Source organism: Mesocricetus auratus, unplaced genomic scaffold (genome assembly GCF_017639785.1).
Source record: "Mesocricetus auratus isolate SY011 unplaced genomic scaffold, BCM_Maur_2.0 Super-Scaffold_100028, whole genome shotgun sequence".
Taxonomy (NCBI): domain Eukaryota; kingdom Metazoa; phylum Chordata; class Mammalia; order Rodentia; family Cricetidae; genus Mesocricetus; species Mesocricetus auratus.
This window is the reverse complement of record NW_024429209.1, coordinates 3,647,506-3,670,458: the sequence shown is the minus strand read 5'-3', so window position 1 is coordinate 3,670,458 and position 22,953 is coordinate 3,647,506. Positions and strand designations below refer to the sequence as shown.

Sequence of the window (22,953 nt, the reverse complement as noted above, 5' to 3'; positions counted from 1 at the left end):
CACCTCTGGGCAGGTGATCCTGGGGTTTTTAAGAGAACAGGCTGAGTAAGCCCTGAGGAGCAAGCCAGTAAAAGTTACCATCCTCCACTGCCTCTTCTTCAGTTCCTGCCCTAGTTTCCTTTGATGATAAGGTGAGATGTGGAAGTCTCAGCAAAACAAACCTTTCCCCCACCTCCCAAAAGATAGCAAGTTGCTTGTCTATTTAAAGTAATCCCTCTTCCTATGTTCAACAGAAAGATCGAGAATCTGAGGTGAGGATGCACTGGATGCTTTTAAATGTTAAAGGAGAAAGGAAAGAAAATCTCAAGGCCTCCCAGGAAAGATAAGAACTGTAAGAAAAACTACTCTAAAAGCCATTACAGTGAACCCTTTAAAGGAAAATATATTTTCTTATAGAAATAAAAATTATGTGAATGAATTCCAACCTATATCAATAATTCCTCATTTTTAAAAATTATACTAACAATCTGAGATTACACACCCTCTAGAAATATATCTTACGGCTTATAAACAAACAAACAAATAAATAAATAAACAAAAGGCAGTATAGGAACCTGGGCTTACCTCACAGCCCGAGAGGACCTGGCTGGACTGGGCAGCATAGAAGAGAGAGTCCACGTTGCTGGGGTCAAGGTTAGACTTGATGAAGGTACACGCTTTCTAAACAAGCGAGAAAGTCAAAGATAAGTGGTGACAGAGTGCAGTGACTGGGAAAGGTGAAAGTGCTTAGGGGATAAAACTAAACTCTAAACCATCCACAGAGGCCTGACGGATGAATTAATCTAGATAGAACTGTTTTTCAATAGTTACTTTCCACAGGACATTGTTACCCCAAACTGCTGGCTTCACACAAGAACAGCAAGCCTGAGATGGGTAGAAGCCACTTATCAAGTGCTCTGCTCTGGCCATGACCTGTGCTAGGTGTCACAGTGCTCTTCCACTAGCAGAAAAAGGAACAGGAACTTGAGTAGGTAAGTGGCCTGTGGAAAAGCGCAGAGTTAGAGTGTCCTCTGATGCCAAGTATCCTGGGCTGTCCAGTGCCATGTGTCCAAAGCTAAGTCAGTCAACCAATTTAAAATGGCTTTAAGGCCTTCTCTTCTTACCTGACTTCCTGGCCCAGGCATGAGCATCACCATGCATCCAACCACTCAGACCGGACATGGAGAACTGCTGTTGACTTTCCTCCCCTCTAAGGGTACCCTGTCCACTTCCTTTCCTTTTTCCAACTGACACTGACCCCTCGCTTGTCTCTGCCTAGGGCAGGTCTTTGTCATCCCTCACCTGACTGTTAGAGTCCTTTTTAACTGCCTCAAGGCATGTGATCTATTCCGTATACTCTACGACTAAACTCTATGAAACACAAAGCATCCATGTTGCATTACTATTAAACGCTTCCATGGCGCCTATCACTCCCAGAAAAGATCCAAAGTTGCCAACGTAGCACACAATATCTGAGTGGTAATCCCTTGTTCCCCATCTGTGGCAGCTTCATCAGCAGGGCCCACCTCAGGCCCTAGAATCTTATTCTCTTCTCCTGCCCCTTCCAGCTGAACTGTTTTCCTGCCCTTGACTTTTTCTGCCAGGCACCTTTTCCCTGTCTCCTGGTTGCCAAATGAGATTCTCCCTTCACCTCTGCTCAGATGCACCTGTCTCACGCAGCATTTGTTGATACTCATCCCATGACAGGCCACAGTCCCCACTTTGCTCTGTGCTTCCCAAAGCACTTGCCACAGGTACTCAGTACTGGTTGCCTAAGAACACTGTGCCCAACACAGTGAGCACAAAACAAAAATCTAGCCACTTCTGTTTTGCTGAACTGCAAGGGAGAAAAGTTACACTGCTAAATATTTATTTTAAATGAGATAGTATAAAACACAGCTATTTCCTGGGCATGGTGGCATACGCTGTTAACCCCAGCACTTGGAAAGCAGAAATAGGCTGTGAGCTTGAGGCCATTTTGGTCTACATATTGAATTCCAGGATAGCCAGTGCTATGTAGAGAGAGAGACTGTCTCAAAAAACACCCCTTCTTCCAGCTATTCAAAAATTTAGGGTCGCCGGGCGTTGGTGGCACACGCCTTTAATCCCAGCACTTGGGAGGCAGAAGCAGGCGGATCTCTGTGAGTTCCAGGACAGCCTGGTCTACAAGAGTTAGTTCCAGGACAGCCTCCAAAGCCACAGAGAAACCCTGTCTCGAAAAACCAAAAAAAAAAAAAAAAAAAAAAAAAAAATAGGGTCAATCCAGTCAAAAGTGGGTGCTTCTGGTACTGGGGGGGTGTTGCTCAGAGATAGAATACTTGCCTAGCATGCACAAGACCTGGAATTTGATCCCTAAAATCACAGAAGAGAAAAAGTAGGTACCTCCAGAGAATGGAATAGAGAGCAGAAGTGGGTGAGTCATGAAACCGCCTGGTGCCTTCCCTAACAGCTATTCTACATTATGTGAAACCGCCTGGTGCCTTCCCTAACAGCTATTCCACATTATGTGAAACCGCCTGGTGCCTTCCCTAACAGCTATTCCACATTATGTGAAACCGCCTGGTACCTTTCCCTAACAGCTATTCTACATTAGGTCATGTCTCAATGAAGGACTGGGTCACTCCAACCAAAAAAACTCAAACCAAACCAAACCAAAAATACTCTCTAAAAATGTTAGGAACAAAACTAAGATAAGATCCTCAAAACAAATGAGTTTGAAAGAACGAGAGGGAAGGCAGGGCACTGGTGGTGCACACCTTTAATCCCTGCCTGCACTCAGGAGGGAGAGGCAAGCTGATCTTTGTGAGTTGGAGGCCAATCTGGTCTACAGAGAAATCCTGTCTCAGAAACCAAAACAAACCTACCAACCAACCAAACAAACAAAGAACCAGAGGGAATAGGAAAGAAACTAAATACTCCCCCTTGTAAAAACTGGGATCTGAAGAAGGAAACTGGTCACTTCATGAAGCGACCACTTTCTATACAAAGTTAAGTGCTCTGCTGCCCTCTGGTGCTTTAACAACGGAAAGACAGCACCAGGTCCTCACAGTGATATGTTCCTCTTTCCCAGCACTTCAATTGTGTCACAGTGTTCCGAGTGCTTCTAGGGGATTTAAATGACCCTCCACATGGACATTTTCACTGTCTTAAGTTCATAGAGAAGCAAAGCAGCTCAACCAAGGTTGTTTCTAACTGGGAAAACCTTACCAACTGGAGGCTGAGAACCAATCCACACACATCCTCACCTTGACTCTTTGTGCCCTTTGGCCCAAGGGCCCCAACATCCTCCTGAGTGAAAAACCCTGCACTTTCTTCTAACTTCCTTCCTTGCAGCTCCCTAAACTTAATCAGACACCTGTAGTAGAATACTATTTTCAGGTGTATGACTTTTGTTTATGTTGCATTTGTTTAACTCTGAAGCTATGAGTTTTCGCCTGTCTAAAACACCTGATGCTCTAATAAAGAGCTGAATGGCCAAGAGTTGGCAGGAGCAAGGATAGGCGGGGCTGGCAGGCAAAGAGGACAAATAGAAGAAATGAGGAAGAGAAGAGCCAGAGAACAAGGGGAGGAGGGCGACAGGGGCCAGCCAGACATGGAGTAAAAAGGAAAGATACATAATAAGAAAGATAAAAGTCTGGAGGGAAAAGATAGGCGGGTTAATTTAAGTTATGACAAGCTGGCTAGCAACAAGCCAAGCTAAAGTCGGACACTCATAACTAAGAATGAATAAGCCTTCATGTGGAATTTACTTGGGAACTGGGTGGTGGGCCCCTCAAAAAGGCCAAAAAAGACACCAACAAACCAAAAGAGTGAAAAGCCAAAAGAGCAAACCATTGAACTACAAAATGGCTTACCAACGTGGGGCTCAGATATCCATCTAGAGGCTGAGAAACTGGAAAACAACATGGCTCCTTTAAGAGGTGCTGTTGTGCCAGCAGTGCTAAATACAAACTAGAAACAGCAAACTAAGTAAAAACCACTTGCAGCAACACACAGGTATCGGATTCCATAGCTAGAAAGGTTTAATGCAGTTCTTAGTCATGAGCCTCCGACCAGCTGTGAGCTCTAGACTTGGCTTTCCTGACCCAAGACGCAGGCAGAGCCAGCTAGTTCATGCGGAGGACCCAGGTGTGGTAGCTTAACAGTTTAAAGATTGCTCCTGCAGTCAAGAGACACTAGAGATACATAGTAAAAGGATGGAAAAACCTCTAAACAGGTTCCAGTGTCTTCCAATGTGCGTAGGCTAAAGATAGAAAAGGGTATGGACAGTCATAGAAAGAAATAATTTAGAGCCGGGCGGTGGTGGCACACGCCTTTAATCCCAGCACTCGGGAGGCAGAGGCAGGCGGATCTCTGTGAGTTCGAGGCCGGGCTGGACCGAGAGCCTCCAAAACAATACAGAGAAACCCTGTCTCGTAAAAACAAAAGAAACCCTGTCTCTTAAAACCAAAAAAAGAGAAAACAAAAGAGAGAATGAAAGTAATGAAAAAATAAGCCATGTAGAGATGGGAAACACACAGGGAGTCTCGATCCTGTATGCTATTGTGTCATTTTAAATTTGATTGCTGAAAAGCAAAGGACAGCTACTAAGAGACCTGGACTTAAAAGGACTGTTAAACCAGCCCAGATATTTTAAGAATGCCTTAACTTTCAAATGGAAGTCAAAAAAATCTATTTGTAAAATGGAATTTAAAAGATACTGCTTTGGGGAAGCACTTTTGCTTTTGTTTCCATAGGAAACAAGAGGCAATGTATTTGTTACAATAGGGATCTGGTTTCATTAAGGAAGACTACCTGAAACTTGACAGGTGCTATCTATCAACAAAGATTATGACTTGGTCATTATCTCAAAATTTTCTCAGGGATCCTAAAATGCCTTCACCCATATTCAGCAGGAAGCAGTTTGGAGAAAACAATGTCCACATTCCCAAGAGCTGAGTTGTGAGAGGTTTTTGTTTATTTGGTGGGTGGTGGACATTTGTTACAATTTAGGGGAATAGAGTATATGATAAAAAGACCACTATTAATCTCAGATATTTTGCATTGGCATGGATTTTGGTATATGAATACAAATTCAAAGTCAATTTGTTACACTGTATATATGTTTTTACTCTTATTTAAAGGATTTTTGTATATTGATATAAATTTAAGGTCATTTTTGTTACAGTACAAGGTATATATGTTTCTACTCTTGTTTAAAGGATAATACTGATACCAAGTTAAGGTTATTTTTGCTACAACATATTGCATATATGCTTCTGTTCTTGTTTAAGTTATGTACCTAGGGAGTTCATTTAAAAATGTAAGGTAAAATTCTAGTTTTTGAAAGCTATTATTATGAATTATTTAAGATAATCAAGAAACACAGGTCAGTAGTTAGTCATCTATAACATTCAAATTTGTAGATATGCTAGATATTTTTTCCAGATCCTTTCAAAGACCTATAGAATATGGGACTTAAAATGTTTTGTTAATTTAGGGCTTTTCATGACAATGAGACACATCTGCTCCTTGCAGCACCAATTTACTGCAGAGATGATAGGCACTGAAGAAACTCCTTATGGAGTGTGCTTTCAATGTAGCAAAGCCAGCCATTTGGATAAGCTACTGCTCTTGCCTGGATGGCTTGACAGTATGTTGTATAAACTGGACATGCAGGACCCACAGGAAAGTGACCACTGAACTTTGCCAAAACAAGGCAGGATGATCCTTCAGGGTTCCTGCTTCACAGAAGAAACTGCCAGACATTCTGCAAGAAACAGAGGAAAGTGACTGACAAATTGCCAATATAGGTGGGGCAGTCTTTCAAATTTTCTGCTTCATTGAAAAGTTTGCTAGATACCTGAGCCCACTATTTTGGTACACACTGCCTATCATACTTTCCCATACCCTGCTCCAGCTGTCCTAGACACCAACTCCTAGGCAACGTTCAAGCACTAGTAAGCCCCAGACTTTGCAGAGGCTCCTCCCTATATCATCTCATCAGCACAATCCCTTACTCTCAATTGACAACCCACAATGCATTCATAAAGTTCATGTTGTAATTTAAGCAAACTCATTCATCCTTGTCCCTCAACCTGCTGCTGGCTTCTCTTCCCTCAGCCCCGCCTTAATTTACACCTACAACCCTAATCAGTGCCTCCTCAAACTCACAACAGCAGCAAAGAACATCTTAGAGGAATGTGCTTAACCTCAAGTTCACATGGATCTCCAAATCACGCCACAGCTCAGAAGGCACTGTGAGTGCCTCACTCCTCCACAAGTCTCAAACACAAATCTGATGATTCACAAATGTTTCTGTTCTTGGCAGAAACCTTTCACCCGCATTCCAATCCTACTAAAATCTGACATTAGTCTAACAGTCAACTTCATTTGTTACACTTTACAATACAAAACCTCTACTAGTTGCCACTGCTCCACTCCACGCCCCTCAGGCTGTTGAGGGCTATCTCCTCAGGAACCCCCACATCCTCTTGAGGAAACAGGGCAGCACTGAAGTATCATCAAAGCACACGACAAACACAGTGTCTGTGCTAGGCATTGTCTGAACTTGCCTGAATATGAACAGAACAAAAACACCTCACTATTAAGAACGATAATTACAGCTACTGTGTGAAAGGGGCCCTTGGTGGCACAATCTGATTTCACTTTATACTAACAACAATCTTGTGAGATGGATTACATAGTTCCCTTTTCACAGAAAAGCAGAGCAGAATGAAAAGTTTAGGCTAACTGATGCCTGTGAACTTACTTTCAAGCTAAAACAATTCATGTTCAAGATTCACAAGACACTGAGGAAGTCTGCATCCTTAATATAGTCACACATAAAAGAAATTTGAATAAGCTGTATCCCAGACAGTAGGGATTAGCAAATGTTTCCTATAAAAGGCCACTTAGTCATTATTTCAGGATTTGGGGCTAGACAGCCTAGAGACTACTTAGTATATTGTTAAGGTACAGAAGCAGCAATAGATGACATGTGTATGAATGGGTGTGGTTTTATTTCAATAAACCCTCACAAAAACAAGCTTTAACACAGATGTGACCATAGGAACCAGAGTCAGTCACCTTCTCTGCATTCAGACTCACTGGTAGGTACTCACAGTTAACCTTTTCAAGGTCTTGTTTCCTCCTGTTACAGGAAATGTTTCTGACAATATAGACAAATGAAGATATCTCAAAAGAACATACCAGGTATACCTGGCACATAAAAAATTCACAATAAGCAACACTGATTACTGATTCCAGCCCAGGATGGAGTATGTCATACCCAAAGCCAAGAAGTGTGTGCTCATGTTCTCAGTCTTGTCTCCTGCCTCCATACACCTTGACCTATATTGGCACTGACATAAATTAAAAGATATTGGCAGGGACTTCCAGTTCTGGCCAAGACATAACTGAAGGCATTGACTTGACTCTTCTACCAGTAACTACAAATCTAGGTAAAATACATGACACTAGACAATACACAGTATACACTGTGATTATCCCTGCCCCTTTTGAGACAGGGCCTGTATATGCAGCTCCTGCTGGCCTGGAATTCACTATGCAGACCAGGCTGACCTTGAACTGAGAGAGCTTTCTACCTCTGCTTCCCAACTGCTGAGATTAAAGGCATGCATCGCCTCATCCAGCCACAAAAACTCTTGAAAGAAAGCAAAAAGGCAACAGCATAAATGATAGGCATTTGTGTGGAAACATCTTCTCATAAAGATCTTTCATTATTTGTTATGTAGTAAAATATCTCAAAGCGTTGGGAGGCCTTGCTGGTCAGAGGATGCAGTCTATTATGGCCTGGCTGCTTTCTCCAAAGCTAGATGACATGGGAGACTCTCCCCTCCAGCAAGGCTTCCTGCTCTACCTGCCCTTATCTGGATAACATCCCTGGGCCCAGAGAACTGACCTTATCAGAAAGCTGTCTCTAAGCCTAGATGCCTGATTTATTTATTTATTTATTTATTTTTGGTTTTTGATATAGGGTTTCTCTGTAGCTTTGTAGCCTGTCCTGGAGCTCACTTTGTAGACCAGGCTGGCCTCGAACTCACAGAGATTCGCCTGTCTCTGCCTCCTGAGTGCTGCATGTCTTTAGCATGACCCTTGGCAGTTTCCTACTGGAAGCTTTTCCTCTGATGCACACATGGTGACTAAGACTTGCACTAGGAGCTTTGCTATCGGACCCTGCTGCCACATTCAAAGCCTTATAATAGGAGTGTTTGACTTATTGCAAATTAGGGTTTGTCCACAGACTTCCCAATCCTATATATTCTCTATACTCTGGAATAAAGCTGAGCTGATTCACCAAAGTCATTTACTGGAAGGTTGTCACCATCGTACCCCCAGCCATCTGAACCCTGTTCCCCGATTCTGCTCCCTCCACCCTTGTGGAACCAAGGAAGAAGCAGATCACATCAAAGTACACTGAAAAATCAAGGATGCACACTAAACTATAATGAAAAGCAGCACTAGGGTCAATGAATTGGCTCAGCTAGCAAGGGTTCATGTTGCCAAGCCCGACAAACTGAGGTTCATTTTGTCACAAACAACCTGTGGAAGTGGCTTTTCTCCCCCTACCATGCGAGTTCTGAGAGTTGAACTCACTCAGGTCATCAGCTTTGGTAGCAGGCACCTTTATTCATTGAGCCACACAAATGAGTGGTTTTCAAATCCTCAATTCATGGTAATTTCTTATGAAGTCATAGAAAACCAAGAAACAGAGAATATGCCTTAGCCTAACTGACCATGATTTTGTAATGACTATATACCCCCTTAGCTGTTCCTCATTGTGGAATATCAGTTTAAGGTGTATTGCATTTGTTTATGCTGTGGAATATTTGTTTAATGATGCAAAGATGTGCTGAATTCTTTTGTTGCTTTTAACTCTGTGAGGCTGTGTTAGTTTGCCTACTTAATATACCTGACTGGTCAAAAAAAAAAAGCTGAAAAGTCAATAGCTAGGCAGGAGAGGGATAGGCGGGGCTGCAAGGCAGAGAGAATAAATAGGAGGAGAAACCTAGGCTCAAGAGAAAGAGGATACCAGGGGCCATACAACCGGCCACAGAGTAAGAAGGAAAGAAAGCATATAAACTATGTCCACATTACCACACACAAGGACTGTCGCTGACCAATGCATGTGAGCCCTCTGCCTGACTCCTTTATAGTTGTCAGCCATGCAACTAGTGCTTTACAAGTACACGCCGTGGGGCTGGGGAGATGGCCCAGTGGCGAAGTGTACAAACCAAGCACAAACAAGCTGCAGTGAGCAGCTTCACAGATAGTTCTAGTAGATTCTGACTCACTTTCCCCCTTTCCCTTAGAAGCACCCAACTGGTGGGACACACATTAAGTAAACAACCTCAGACTGGAAGAAGTATTGTTACATTAATGCAGTAATACTCACACCAGTAAGAGTTTGTTTTAAAGTATCCAAGAGGAATGTGTGAGGAGATTAAGGTTCTCCTAAAACACTGAACAGAAGAAAGGCAGCTTTACCTTGACATCTGGCACCTGGGCCCCCAGGCTGTTGAGTCCCACGATGGAATAGAAGGCAGACTCCAAATTTGTGAAAGGACGTTCCAATGAGGCTTTCAGTCTCTCCACATCATGCTTGGTGAGGTAGTGGGTAGGTGTCAAAGCCTGGGTGCTGGCTACAATCGTCAGAGCCAACAGGAAGACAGCGCTGGAACCTTTGACAGAAATGACTATTAAGTACATGTCACAATACTCATAGTTACAGCCCCAACAATGAAGCACCAAGGTCTGGGAGCCCAACCACGTGGGAATAGGTAGAGAACACAGGTTGAGCCTCAAGAGATGGGGGAATGATGGCCCCATCTTCAACTACCAGGACAGTCTTTCATGCATGCTCCAGGACAGAACAAACCCTGAATCCTTCTATCTTGTCTCCTCCCTCACCCACTCCAAAAACTTTCACTTTCCAGCCTATTCCTCAAGGAGCCAGGTTCCTTCCTACCTAGCACTCTTTTTAGGTTTTCCTCCACTTCAACTCTGCATAATGTGTCCTTTCAGTGTTTTGCTTAATATCTTTAAGAAGCTTTCCTTGAGTTAGGCCCCAGTACAATGAAGAACCTAGCCTATGGGCTATACAGGAACCACAGTCAAGTTACTTAGCAATTGCCTCAACTTCTTCAAGCATAAAGCAGATGACAAGTGTCATCCCTGGGCTTGTTCTGAGTTAAGGGGAAAGGATTTTAGAATATTGATTGGTCTGTAACGAGCACTTTGTACAGTATCAGCTACTGCTCCCATTACTGTGCTTGCTGCTGTAGCCAGCCAGCAAAGTCTATACCGTGCCTAAGCTGCATTTTCCGAAACTAAGAGTATAAAGGATAGCTGGACAGTGGTGGCATATGCCTTTGGTCCCAGCACTCAGTAGGCAGATCTCTGAGTTTGAGGACAGCCAGGGCCACATGGAGGATTAATCCCTGTCTGGGGGCTGGGGGATGACACAAAAACACCCCCAGCAAAAAAAAAAAAAAAATACAAGGGTTGACCTCTCTGCTAAACTATAAGCTCTTCGACTCTAGATTCTAGGAGCTGGAGGCTAAAGACTATTTCTCATGTTTATCTCAGTATTTTCAAGTCTTAGACTGTCAGGTATGGTATGCACCGAGTAAATGAAACAGTCCCATCTATGATTCCCTTAGGGAACATGAAGAAACTCTAGAAACAGCATCTGTCTATCTTTCATTAAAAATAAAAACAAGGGAACCTTTTGAATAGGCCATGTCATGAAAAAGTGAATCAGCTGTCACCCAAGTTAAAAGCATTAAAAGGCAACTATAAGATGAACATCAATGGCCCTAAATCCTTAGCCTATAGCTCAAGTTTAATTTGAATTAGAATCCGTTAAGGGCATTACCTTCCGGAGAAGAAAGCTGAGGACTACAGTAGCTTACATGTGGCCAGTCTTGGTTGGACTCAAACCCAGCCAATACTACAGAGCTCAAAACCCACTTTAAAAAATGAATTTAAACTGGGGCCGGAGGTGTGTGCACATGAGGTCAGAGGAAAATTTAGGAGTCAGTTCTTTCCTTCTACCATGTGGTTCTACCTGACTCTCGACTCAGGTCATCTTATCAATGCCTTCGCAAACAGCGCAAACAGCGTTAATGACAAGAACCTTAACCCCTGGAGTCATCTTAAGGTCCCCCTACTTTTTTTTCCCCTTTTGGCAATGTTGAAAAGACACATAATGCAGACAGAATCACTCTTCTATGTACAGTAGTTTCACTTAAGTCTTTGTGTGTTAAGTCAGTATGTGTAGAGGTAATGGCTTAGTGTAGAATTCATACCCTGGGTTTGATGCATAGTAACCTCTAAGTCCCAAGCTCCATACTAAAACAAAGAGCTCTATAAAGTTCAGTACTCATCAATCTATAGTGAGTACTCCTGCATGCCATTCTCTCAGTGCTGAGAACTGAACCCAGCTCCCCAGCTCCCTAGGCCCTAGCTAAAAAAGAAAAAAAAAAAATAAGGTTCATAAGTTACCTGTCCCTGCCCTAAGACATATAACTGGGACTCAAACTTGAGGCAGTTTCAATACAAATTCTGACTTTAACCACTTTGCCAAGAAATCATAGTGAAATGGCAAGCTTTGTTCAATGTGTTCCCGAGTTACTTCCTTCCTCTGGGATTCCAACTACTCATCTTTAAAAAGATGACACTAAGCTTCCACACGACCCTGTCCATTCAGAATCTACCCCGCATCGAATTTTGCCCTGCACTGTTACAAGTAAACACAGAATACCATTTAACACGGATCTTCTGAAGCAGATACCAAATGAGAAACTGGGATGCAGATGGGTTAAGTCCCTGGCACCTGGTCTCACAGTAAATGTGGCCGCGCAAGTCTGCACATCTGGTAACACTTCATAGCCTAGGCTTTACTAGGTGAGCCTCCTGTCCCCGTCAGGGAAAAACCGAGTCCAGTGACATGGTCAAAGGCTTTCACGACGCCAAGGGTGGCTCTCAGACAGGATGTAGGCCGCCCGTACCACCCGAATGAATGAAGGAAGCCAGGCCCGGGGTCCGCGCCGCCGCGGTTCGCGCTGGGCCTCGCGGGGACCCGTAGTCACGCATCGCACGCCCCCCCTCCCCGCAACAATCCTTCGGGTCGCCCGCACTTCACCAGAGCTCTAAGCCCTCCGTCACACCCACGACCCCGAAAGCGCCCGAGCCCATGCCCCTGCCCCGTAGGGGAGGGGAACCGCGCCTGGCCGGCGCCCGTGTGGTCCGCACTAGCCTCCCGCGGGCGACGCCCCGCTCCCCAAGGCGTGTCGGCCGCGGGGCCCCACTGTTGAGCCATGCGCAACGCCTCACCCGGCGGCGCCATTCCTCCGACCAGGTCCCACCGGAGCCCGAGCAGGCAGACTTCCGCTCTGGAAAGTGGGTCCAAGAGCGCGCCGGAGGGGACGCTAGGGACCCGCAGCACACGTCGCCTGCCAGAATGGGCTCCCGGCAAAGGTCAGTCTCGGAGGTCTCACTGGGAAGGGCCGAGCTCTGCAGCCGCGGTGTAGTAGGTCCAGTCGTGGCGTGCGAACCGCTTTCGGGGCTCCTGCCTGCGAACCCGCAGTCTCCCCCGTGTCTAGACACACTTGGACCCGGCCGCCTCTCAACCGTCCTGCTCTGGCCGCCACCCGGATGCGATTGGACGGGGATTTGGGATGGGCCTGAGACGGGGCCACCTCTGATTGGCCAGTGCCAGTGACTGGCCGGACGCGCTGTCAATCACGGGTCTCTCCCGCAGCCCGGCCAATTTTAAAGCCGTGAGAAGGGAGGCTAGGACTGTAGCGACATGATTTTAACCCCTTTTGGATATTATGGTTGAAGGGTTACGTAGATTAATAACTGATTTATGAGTCAATTTTTACCCAGTTTTAAAATCGGTAAGTTATATAGTAACTCTGAGGAGCGTTTTTATAAATATTTTATTTTTGCGAATTTCATACAATATATTTTGATCATTCATTCCCTTCCCCTAACCCGTTACCCACTCAACTTCATGCTCTATTTCTCTCTCAAGGTGCGTGGTGCGCGCCTTTAATCCCAGCATTTGGGAGGCAGAGGCAGGTGGATCTCTGTGAGCTTGAGGCCAGCCTGGTCTACAGAGCGAGTTCCAGGACAGCTCCAAAGCTACACAGAGAAACCCTCTCGAAAAACAAAAACAAACAAATAAAAAATAAAAAAATAAAAAAACTAAGCATGGAGTCCTACCCAGTATCACTCCATTGAAAAAAACCGGACTTTCCTTCTCCCACAAGTTATCATTTATGAGTAGCTTTCTAGCTAGGGGCAGGTCTTTTGTGCCCACTTGCCGTTCTCTACACTGGGATTTTGTATAGCTTAAGCTTCTTTCTGCAGGTCTGTGCACACTCTCACAATCTGTGGATTCACAGTGCATAGTCCCGGCTGTGTTTGGAAACTGCTGCTTCCTTGAAGCCACGCATCACTTCTGCTCTTCCGGTCTTTCTGTTCCTCTTCCACATAGATCCGTGAGCTTTAGGACAGGAGTAAGATCCCATTTAGAGCTGAGATTTCCAAAGTTCTCTGCATGGTGATGAGTTGTGGGTTAATTGCCATCTACTTCAAGAAGAAGCTTCTCCTGTGAGGACTGAGGGATGCCAAATTAGTAGGTGGCTCCAATTACTGAGCATTTACAAGTCAGTTGGAAAGAGTACTAAGCATTCTACACACATGGTTTCATTCACTCTTTATCATTATCCTATGAGGTGTGTAGAGATACTGTTAGCACTTTAAAAAGAAGGAAATATTTCAGCCTGGGCAATTCTGAATACAGTCTGCTTTTAGCTATTGTGAACATGTAGAATATCACAGTATAGAAATGTTTCTTGTCTTTAGTATTGCCCCAAATATTATTCAGGTATGTAGTAGAGAGATAATTCTGTGCCTAATAAGTACCATGCTTCCATGTAGAGGCCAATAACCCTGTGCAGTTATTTCACTTTGAATTTTAAATTAAGGAAAATTTAAGCTTCAGCTCCTCAGTTGTAATAGCTATGTTTCAAATGCTCACTAGCTCAACCAGGGTAGTTAGTAAATATCATACTGGGCAATTTGACAGATATTTTCATTATGCCAAAAAATGATATTGGGTAGTGCTTGTAAGGCCTATGCTTACCTACAGGGCCAAGGTTACAGGATATGGCTGGTGAGGAATTAAACCAGGGTTGGGTTGGAGGGACCACAGCAAGACTGAGGCTGAGACTATCTTATTGAGAGCAATCAGACTTTTATATCTTTATCAGAAACAGAATATAATGGCGATTGCCAGGATCAATACTATGGTAGTTACCAGGGTACAATGACATTTGCAAGCTATACAGGGCACACAAACAAAGTTAATATCTAAGACCAATTGTCCTGTCAAGTTTCCATACTTCCTTTACTTCTAAGGGAACATACAGAGAAACACAGTTTCCTGAGTGCTTCACTGCCTGAAGGAGTTCCTCAATTTCTCAAGGACTGATGGGTGCACTATGCCCTAGGAGCTGCAGACTCTAACCTGAAAAAGCTACAACAATGCCTCTCAAGACAGCTAGGCCAGGCCAATTCCATGGTTCCCTATAAGTGCCCAACTAGAATACGCTTAAAGAACTCTACCCATTGAGTAAGAAGACAAGCCAGCGATGTGCTACAGAAAGAGCCAGCTGTTAAGTTTTCAAGAAGTTTGCAAATTGGCTAAATATAGCTATTTAGACATTAAATTGCTATAGCAATAAAGTAAAAGAAAACATGCTAAAAATAAAACTTGATTTCTGATTTTATCACATTTACCATTGTCTGAACATATGTGATTCCCTATACATATGTAATTCCCCACCAGTATAATGTGATAAGATATTATATATACCACTGCACAGTTTGTATTCAAGGGAAACATTTGTAGCTTGATTCTGGCCATGATTTTGGAGTATTTACACCATAAAATTGGTATATGTGGCAAAGCAGAACTTGGTTTATTGATTTGTTGATTATCCAAACCTAATGATGGAGAAAGGGTTAATAGAGATTAAATTTTAAAATGTGTCACATCTATTATGGTAGCACACACCCTGTGATTCCAGCACTTGGGAAACAAAGATATGAAGTACAAGGTCACCCTTAACCACATAATGAGTGAGTTGCCAGTCATGGCTACCACATATGCAAAGTGTTATGTCTACAAAATGTACATTGTCAATAGCTTGACCATGTCTTTGCTGTTGCAGTTATGTCTTACTTATTGATGTAAATGAAAGGAGCTATCAGTGGTCACTTAAGGATTACACTTATGTCTGGGCTCAGTGCTAGAGTACTTGCCTAATATGCATAGTATCCTGGGTTAGATTCTTAGCACCGAAGAAAAAAAACACACAAACAAGTGCAGGGTCTTAGTCCAACCACAGAAGACTGAGCTGGGTCCCAGGAAGGGTAAGTGTTCCCCAGCCTCCCAGAATCGCAGAGACAATCTGACACAGCAGGGAGTTTAGTTAAGTAGGAACGCATTTATTGTCCCACAGCAAGCATCATTTAAAGGAAAAAAACCACAGAGAGGGAAAACAGTCAGCCAATGGTTTTTAAAGGTCAGCCTATCATGCATCTAGGCGCCCTATACTTAGTGAATATGAGCTGTTCATGCAGTGACCTCATTTGGTTCAATCTAGGCAACCAATCACCTTTTTTTGTAAACAACTCAGGACTTGCCCATCTGACTTCCCCTCAGTGCCATCTTTGACTGGCTCCTGTGCCCTACAGACTTCCCCCTTTTTGTTTTAGACTGTGGCCCACCCCATTTTTAAGTACGGGCCTCTTGGCACCTCCTCAGAGGTTCACCTCTAATAGCACCTTTTGTCAAGGTTCACTCAAAAGGGACATATCCTCAGGGCTGAACCTATCACAATGTATGCGAGGGGTCATCAGTTGGGTCTCTTGAGTCTTTGTTCTGATTAGTCTGACCAGACTATTGAAAAGGCAAAGCCAAAGACACAAATTAAGGTTATTACTATAAAGGAACCCATAGAATGGAAACTGCCTTATCCAGCAGTCGGTCCCCGTTTTCTCACACCTCCATTGTGCACAGAAGAAGGCGTCCACCCCACCATATTTGGATATGTCCGTTGCTGTTCAATTGCTCCCCGGGCATATGTAAAAGTCACTGTCCCTTAAGGCTGCCCTATTTGGAACATGTGAGCAACCTGGGTATTGTGGATTCAATATGTGGGGCAGGTGGCACCCCCACAACCCTCCACATTCAAACCATCCTTAATGAAAAGAAGTCCAGTCTCCCACATCCCAAGATCCTCAGACCAGGTCACAGAGTCAAAGAAGAGCATGGGCCATCAGGTCTAGGGGACTGCCTCATTTGTGTGCTGTTGAGGACATCTCCATTGGCGGCATTGATCACCATCCACGTCACCTTTTGGAGACGATGAGGGTTTTCTTCTGGGTGGTCACTGGAGCAGTCAGCATCATCAGAGCGGTCAGGAAGCAAGACATCATCTGTAATTTTTAAAGAACACAAGAGCTTCTCAAGAGTCTTGGATATGGTTAGGTATCATTGTATTGACCTTCTTATTTTGTAAGATGAGCCTTGACAACCATTGTCTTCCTTTCCTTGTTAGTCACCCTGTTCTTAGTCATCTTCCTGCATTGTGGGAGCAGGCAGGAATTTTAGATTTCTGGCTAGAAACCAGATGGGCACTTCCTCCCCTATGGGGAAGACACATCCAAATCCTCTTCCTATTGTAATTAATGGATCTGGGCCCCCCATGGGATGTTAGAGGGTCTTTCCATTTGACCTTAACTTGGGGTTTGGGGTAAATTCGGTTACTCCCTTAGAAAAATTCAAAATATTAATAGTAAATAAAGCCATTCCTAGTTGTAAATGGGGACTGATTCGCCCTTTTTGTTTTAAAAGTTATTCTTTAAGACATTGATGGTTTCTTTCTACAATTGTATGTCCCTGAGGGTTGTAAGGAATTCCTGTAGTATGTTTGATGTGCCATCTATTGAAAAATTCTGCCATGGAATTCCTGGCAAAGCAAGGGCCATTATTAGTCTTAACCTGTGTGGGTAATCCGGGAAACATTGGAGGAAATGTGCTTGAGCATGTTTGATTTTTTTTTTCTCCTATATGCACAGTGGCTCAACAGCCCCCTGAATAAGTGTCTATGGAGACAAAAACCTACTTCTGTTTGCCAAAAGCTGGAAAATGAGTAACATCAGTTTGCCAGAGGGTATTGGGCTGTAGGCCTCTGGGGTTAACTCCTGGCGGCTCTAGAGATGGAACTCTTAGGTATGGTTGACATGATTTGCAGGTGTGAACTATCTTTTTAGTTCTTTTATAGGAATCATTGGGAATCTATTATGTAGTCCCTTCCAGTTGACATGGGTCATGTCATGCAATTGAGTGGCTTCCTGTAGGGTTAATGCCTCTGGGGTTGTCACCTGTCTTATCTGCTCATTCATTGTCTTTAGTCAGGAACCCTGGGAGGCCAGAGTGCCCCCAAAGCTTTTGAGGGTAAATTGGTGCCTCCCGACCTTCTAAAAGGGCATTAAGAGCCAGCCACCATGAGAAGGAATGTAGGGTTATTATCTAACCGCATGTGTGCTTGTGGGATATGGGGAAGTAAGTTAACCACATGGAGACTGTTTGAAAAAAGATTGCAGGATTCGGAGATGTCCTGTAATGCCAGCATCACAGCCATTATTTCTTTATATTGGGCAGAACCTTGGCAGGGTTAAAATCTTTGGTGGCTTGGTGTTGCTTGGTGTCTCCTAAGGGCAACATAGGCAGAACCTGTTCAGGGTTAGGGTTAGGATGGGCTCAGATAGAAACAAGGAAGGCATCTTAAGGAGGAGTCTCTGTATTGCCCACAAATCCTGCTACGTCGAGAGCAAGGCAGGTGTTAGTACAACCAAGCCATTCAACATCCATCACCCTGACAGGGAAGACAGTAGTATGGGGGTCTAGCCCATAGTGTCACTGGGCCTGGGTCCTGCCCTTTATGATGGCATCAGTGACTGATCTGCCTGAGAGTAGACCTGGGGTGTTCCTCGCAAAGATGTATGGATCCATTCCAACGGTTCCCCATCCTGGGTTAGAACCACTGTAATAAGGGAGGCTCCAGCAAACAGCCAGAGGGACAAGGGCCTAGTCACTGAATACCTCCTTAGAGAGCATATGTCCAAGTGTTGTTTAATATGGAATAAGATCGGCACGATGGATGGAACATAAGCCATGGAGAGCATATTAACCAGAGTTTATTATAATGACATCAAAAGCGGGGAAGACAGACATGACAGAGAGAGACGGTGAGAGAGGATGAGATAGAGAGAAAGACGAGAGTAAGAGAGAGAGACGATAGTAAGAGAGAGAGAGAGTAAAAAAGAGTTATTTAAAGGGGTCCTTTGCATCTGTGTGGTTCTCACAGAACTCCGGGTTGGCCAGAGTGCTGCCTGAGTGCATCCTGCCAGGTAACAGGGCAGGCCAGCGTAATGCCTGAACCTTTCACCAAGGCCTTCTGAAAGACAAGGAACATCTTGCGGTGTTCCTTTGTCATAGTTATATTGAAAGACCCCCAGAGTGGGGAGACCCTCACTCAAGTCTCTGGTAAGCTGACACCCCAATAATTCAGGAGAGACTGTTATTGATGCAAGCACACAAGGTTTATTCGGGGAACCAGTGCACTGGGGCCGAGCTCATAACCCTCACAGGGGCAGAGGAGTTCGACCCCTAGTAGCTGCAGTCAGGGGGTTTTAAAAGGGAAAACCATAAAGAATAGGGGAGTTATGTAAACATCATAAACATAAAGGATGAGGAAGTTAAATGATAGCTTATGTCTTAACAGGAAGGTTATCTCAAGCAAGCATTCTTTGGGCATTGTACAGTTAAACATTGAGCAGGAATGTGGTGAGCTAGTTCCTGGATCAGGGAGGGTTATCTTTTAAATTTATCTTGAGGTCTCCAGTTTCTCAGGAGAGGGCAGAAGGACAAGTTACTCTGTGATGGGCTAGTCGCTAGGGGTCTAAAAATGTTGAGTTGGGATTTCTCAATATTATCATGAGGCACCTTGTCCTTTAGCAGGACGTACAGGGGTACCAGACGGGGATTGACACCCAGGGTCTCAGCCAATTAATCTCCCCCAGTAAGCACTGGAGCTGGGTCAGGGTCATAGATTCAGGCACCACTAGAACAGGCTTAAGCGAGCTAACCTGTGTCAGTGTGAGGCACAACCCAGGTACTTTGAAGGGGAGCACCTTTTGGACCTTTTCTGGGGCCACAGTAAAGCCCTCTTTTTTAAACAGTTGGCCCTATGTCACAAAGCCCTCAGATATGCTGGATCCTGATGTCCCAAAATTAAATCATCCATATAAGTATATATTATTGAATCCTTTGACTTTAACATAGGTCTTAAGGGAGTAGCAAGATACTGTTGACAGAAGGCCGGGCTGTTAGCCATTCCCTGTGGTATCACTACCCATTCATAACGTTGATCAGGTTTGGAATAATTAAGTGAAGGGAACAGAGAAGGCAAATTTATCACAATCCTCTGGATGTAGCAGTATAGAAAAGAAACAATCCTTAATATCAATTATCATAAATGTATATTCTGTGGGAATAGCAGGAGTCCAGGGCATGCCCCTTAAGGAGGAGCCCATTGGTTCCATCCTCTCATTTATCTTGAGCAAATCTCGGAGCATGCGCCAAGCCCCAGATGCCTTTTGAATTACAAACACAGGGGTGTTCCATGTGCTCATAGAATGGCGGATATGTCCAAGCCTTAATTGTTCGTCCACTAGCTGGTGGAGTGCTACCAGCTTAGGTTTAGTCAACGGCCACTGCTCCACCCATACAGGTTTTCCTAGTGCCTGTCTGATAGGCAGCACTGTGAGGGGAGGCAGTGTCCCTTACTATTGGGGGTACGCCTTCTCTGTGACCCCCTTTAGGTCCTTTCCCACCCTTTGTGCCTCTTTCTTTTCCAGGACATCCTCATAAAAAGCCCGATGATCGGTGGTCACAACAGCGTCCATTTGACCTAGCATGGCCTGTCCTAGAAAATTGGCAGTAAGGCCTTTGACAACTAAGAGGCATATCTTTCCTTGGTCCCCATCCGGGTATTAAGGTCACTGTTTCTCTTGATTGGGAGTTACCTCCCACCCCCAAAACATAGGGGGGGGCAGGTGCAAGCTCCCAGGTGGAAGGCACTTCCTCCTCCTGGAGTACTATCCTGTCTGTCCCTGAGTCTACCACACAGTAAAACTTCTTACCACCTATAAAAATGGTCATTTTTGGATGAAGTCCTTCAATCAAGGGAACAGTCCAGTAGGCTTGTATTGTTGGGGTATGAGACCTTCCAATTCTACCTTTAGAGAAGCTTCCTCCCTTTTTTAACGGGGCTGGAGGCTGCCCCTACTCTAGTTTAAAGGCTTCCCCTCCAGGTCAAATTTTGATCTACAGTCCTTCTTCCAATGGTATCCCTTCTTGCACAGGGGACATGGGATGGAGGGGGGGTGCTTAGCCCCTCCTGGCCTGTTAGATGGCAGGTGTTGAGGACAGTCTCTTTTAAAATGTCCCTTCTGCCCACATCTAAAGCATGTCCCTTTTCCCAGTGGCCTTGAGGACCCTTGACCCTGGATTTTCAGGGCCTGGGTGATGGCCTCTGTCATGGTGGTTGCCTGTGCCTGTAAGGCCAGGGCCAGAGACTGGGATTGGTGTTGCTGGGTACCTACATCTTGGAAAGCTACCACCCATCTGCTCAGAGAACTGTCTTTTAATCTCGTGCAGGCCATTCTATGGTCCCCATTCATCTCTTCCCATACCAGCAGTCTGATAAATTGTTCTCTGAGGTCTCCAGGTGGTAGCTTGTGCTGACTGCTCTGTTTGACCCAGTCTATAAACTCTGACAAAGGCTTGCCAGGCTTCTACCTCACCCTAGCTATGGGGGACTCAGTAGGTTCATCATCCAGTTTAGCTCAGGTGTTCAACCCAGCCTGCCTCACCTGATCCAGGTACAGCCCAGGGATGCCTGCTTGCTGAACCCAAGTGGAGTAACCATCTGTTCCTGACAGATGCAGGGTCTTTGCCCAATCACAGAAGGCTGAGCTGGGTCCAAGGAAGGGTAAGTGCACTCACTGCTTGTCCATTTCCCAGCCTCCCAGAGTCCTGGAGACAATCAGATGCAGCAGGGAATCTAGTCAAGTAGGATTTCATTTATTGTCCCACAGCAAGCATCTTTTTTTTAAAGATTTATTTATTTATTGCATATACAATATGCAGATTGAATTATAGATGGTTGTCAGCCACCATGTGGTTGCTGGGAATTGAACTCAAGACCTCTGGAAGAGCAGTCAGTGCTCTTAACCTCTGAGCCATCTCTCCAGCCCCACAGCAAGCATCTTTTAAAGGAAAAAAATCACAGAGGGAAAACAGCCAGTCAATGGTTTAAAAGATCAGCCTATCACATGCCTAGGCGCCCTATACTTAGTGAACACGAGCTGTTCATGCAGTGACCTCATCTGGTTCAATCATCTTTCTTTGTAAACAACTCAGGACTTGCCCATCTGACTTTCCCTCAGTGCCATCTTTGACTGACTCGTGTGCCCTACAATAAGAAAAAATACTACATTTGGAGAATCTGTTGTTAAAACATATACCAACAGCTCATCCCTTTAGTCTCAGCAATTGAAAGGCAGAGGTCAGCCTGGTCTATGTAGTGAGTTCCATGAAAGCCAGGACTACATAGTGAGACCCTGTCTCAGAAAACAAACAAACAAAAAACCATATACCATCAACCAACTGCAAAGAGCCTAGTAGAAAACATGGACAATAAAATTTTAGTAGATTCCTAATCAAAGAAAAGGTACAAATGGTAAATAAACATATGAGAACATGATCAACATTATTACATGTTAAAACATGAACAGATACTGCTAAATGTCCACTAACAGTTAACAAAATCCAACAGTATCAAACGTTGAAGAGGACATGAAGCAACTGAAGTGCTCACACACTGCTAAGAGAAATTGAGTGTGCTGCCATCATGGGAAGTTTTTTCACAAGACTTCCATGTTCATAAAAATCAACTGTGCAGCCCAAACATTCCACTCATAGAGTGTTTAGTTGTTTCCAAAAATTATTATTAGGGACTGGAAAGATGTCTCAGCAGTTAAGAGCACTTGCTGCTCTTATAGAGAAACTGGGGTTGATTCCTAGCACCCTTAAGATGGCTTACAACTGTCAGTTAACTCCAGTTCCAAGAGAGCAGAAGTTCCCATCTAGCCTCCCACAGGCACTAGGCATACACGTGATATCAAGACATACATGCAGACAAAATTTTCATACACATTAAAAAAAATCTTTAGAGGTTGGAGAGATGACTCCGCAGTTAAGAATTCTGGCTGCTCTTCCAGAGGACCCTCGTTCCATTCCCAACATCTACATGGCAGCTCACAAGTATCTGTAACTATAGTTCCAAGTAATCCAATGTCTTCTTCTGGCCTCTGCTGACACTACACAGGCTTGTAGTGCACAGACATATATGTAAGCAAAATACTTATACATACAAAAAATTTTTCAAAACAGGGTTTCTCTATATAGCTCTGGCTGTCCTGGAACTCCTTCTGTAGACCAGGTTGACCTTGAACTGACAGAAATCTGCCTGCCTCTGCTTCCTGAGTGCTAGAATTAAAGGTGTGCACACTACCACCTGGCAAAACATTTAAATCTTTAAAAAATTACATAAGTAAAAAAATTACTAAAGGAATACATGTATATACAATAAATTTCATTTATTGGTTCTAACATTTTCTCCAAATTGAACTATGTGATATATGTGATACTCTTTTTGAAACATGAGGAAAAAATGACACTGTGTCTGACAGTTGATCTTCATTGTCAAATTGTCTGGATTAAGAATCACCATGGAACCGAGCGTTGGTGGCACACACCTTTAA

At 44.2% G+C, this 22,953-nt stretch overlaps 2 protein-coding genes across 8 annotated transcripts in view; one reads left to right on the top strand and one right to left on the bottom strand.

Annotated features, from left to right (window-relative positions):
* Window positions 1-12,450, bottom strand: part of Rpn2 (ribophorin II) — a 50,950-nt gene extending 38,500 nt beyond the window's left edge. For both annotated transcript variants that reach the window (XM_013124091.3, XM_005084596.4), the window contains exons 1-3: window positions 12,319-12,450; window positions 9,469-9,662; window positions 565-660 (exon numbers count right to left, since the gene is read on the bottom strand). In XM_013124091.3, the coding sequence (XP_012979545.1) occupies window positions 565-660; window positions 9,469-9,662; window positions 12,319-12,331 (303 nt within the window). In that variant the 5' untranslated portion in view covers window positions 12,332-12,450. The remainder of the gene's footprint in view (window positions 1-564; window positions 661-9,468; window positions 9,663-12,318) is intronic.
* The window catches only part of Mroh8 (maestro heat like repeat family member 8), a 94,579-nt gene continuing 83,720 nt past the window's right edge, over window positions 12,095-22,953 (top strand). For 5 of the 6 annotated variants that reach the window (XM_040733031.1, XM_040733030.1, XM_040733029.1 and 2 more), the window contains exon 1: window positions 12,095-12,462. In XM_040733031.1, the coding sequence (XP_040588965.1) occupies window positions 12,179-12,462 (284 nt within the window). In that variant the 5' untranslated portion in view covers window positions 12,095-12,178. The remainder of the gene's footprint in view (window positions 12,463-22,953) is intronic. The other variant, XM_040733032.1, reaches the window with a different exon arrangement.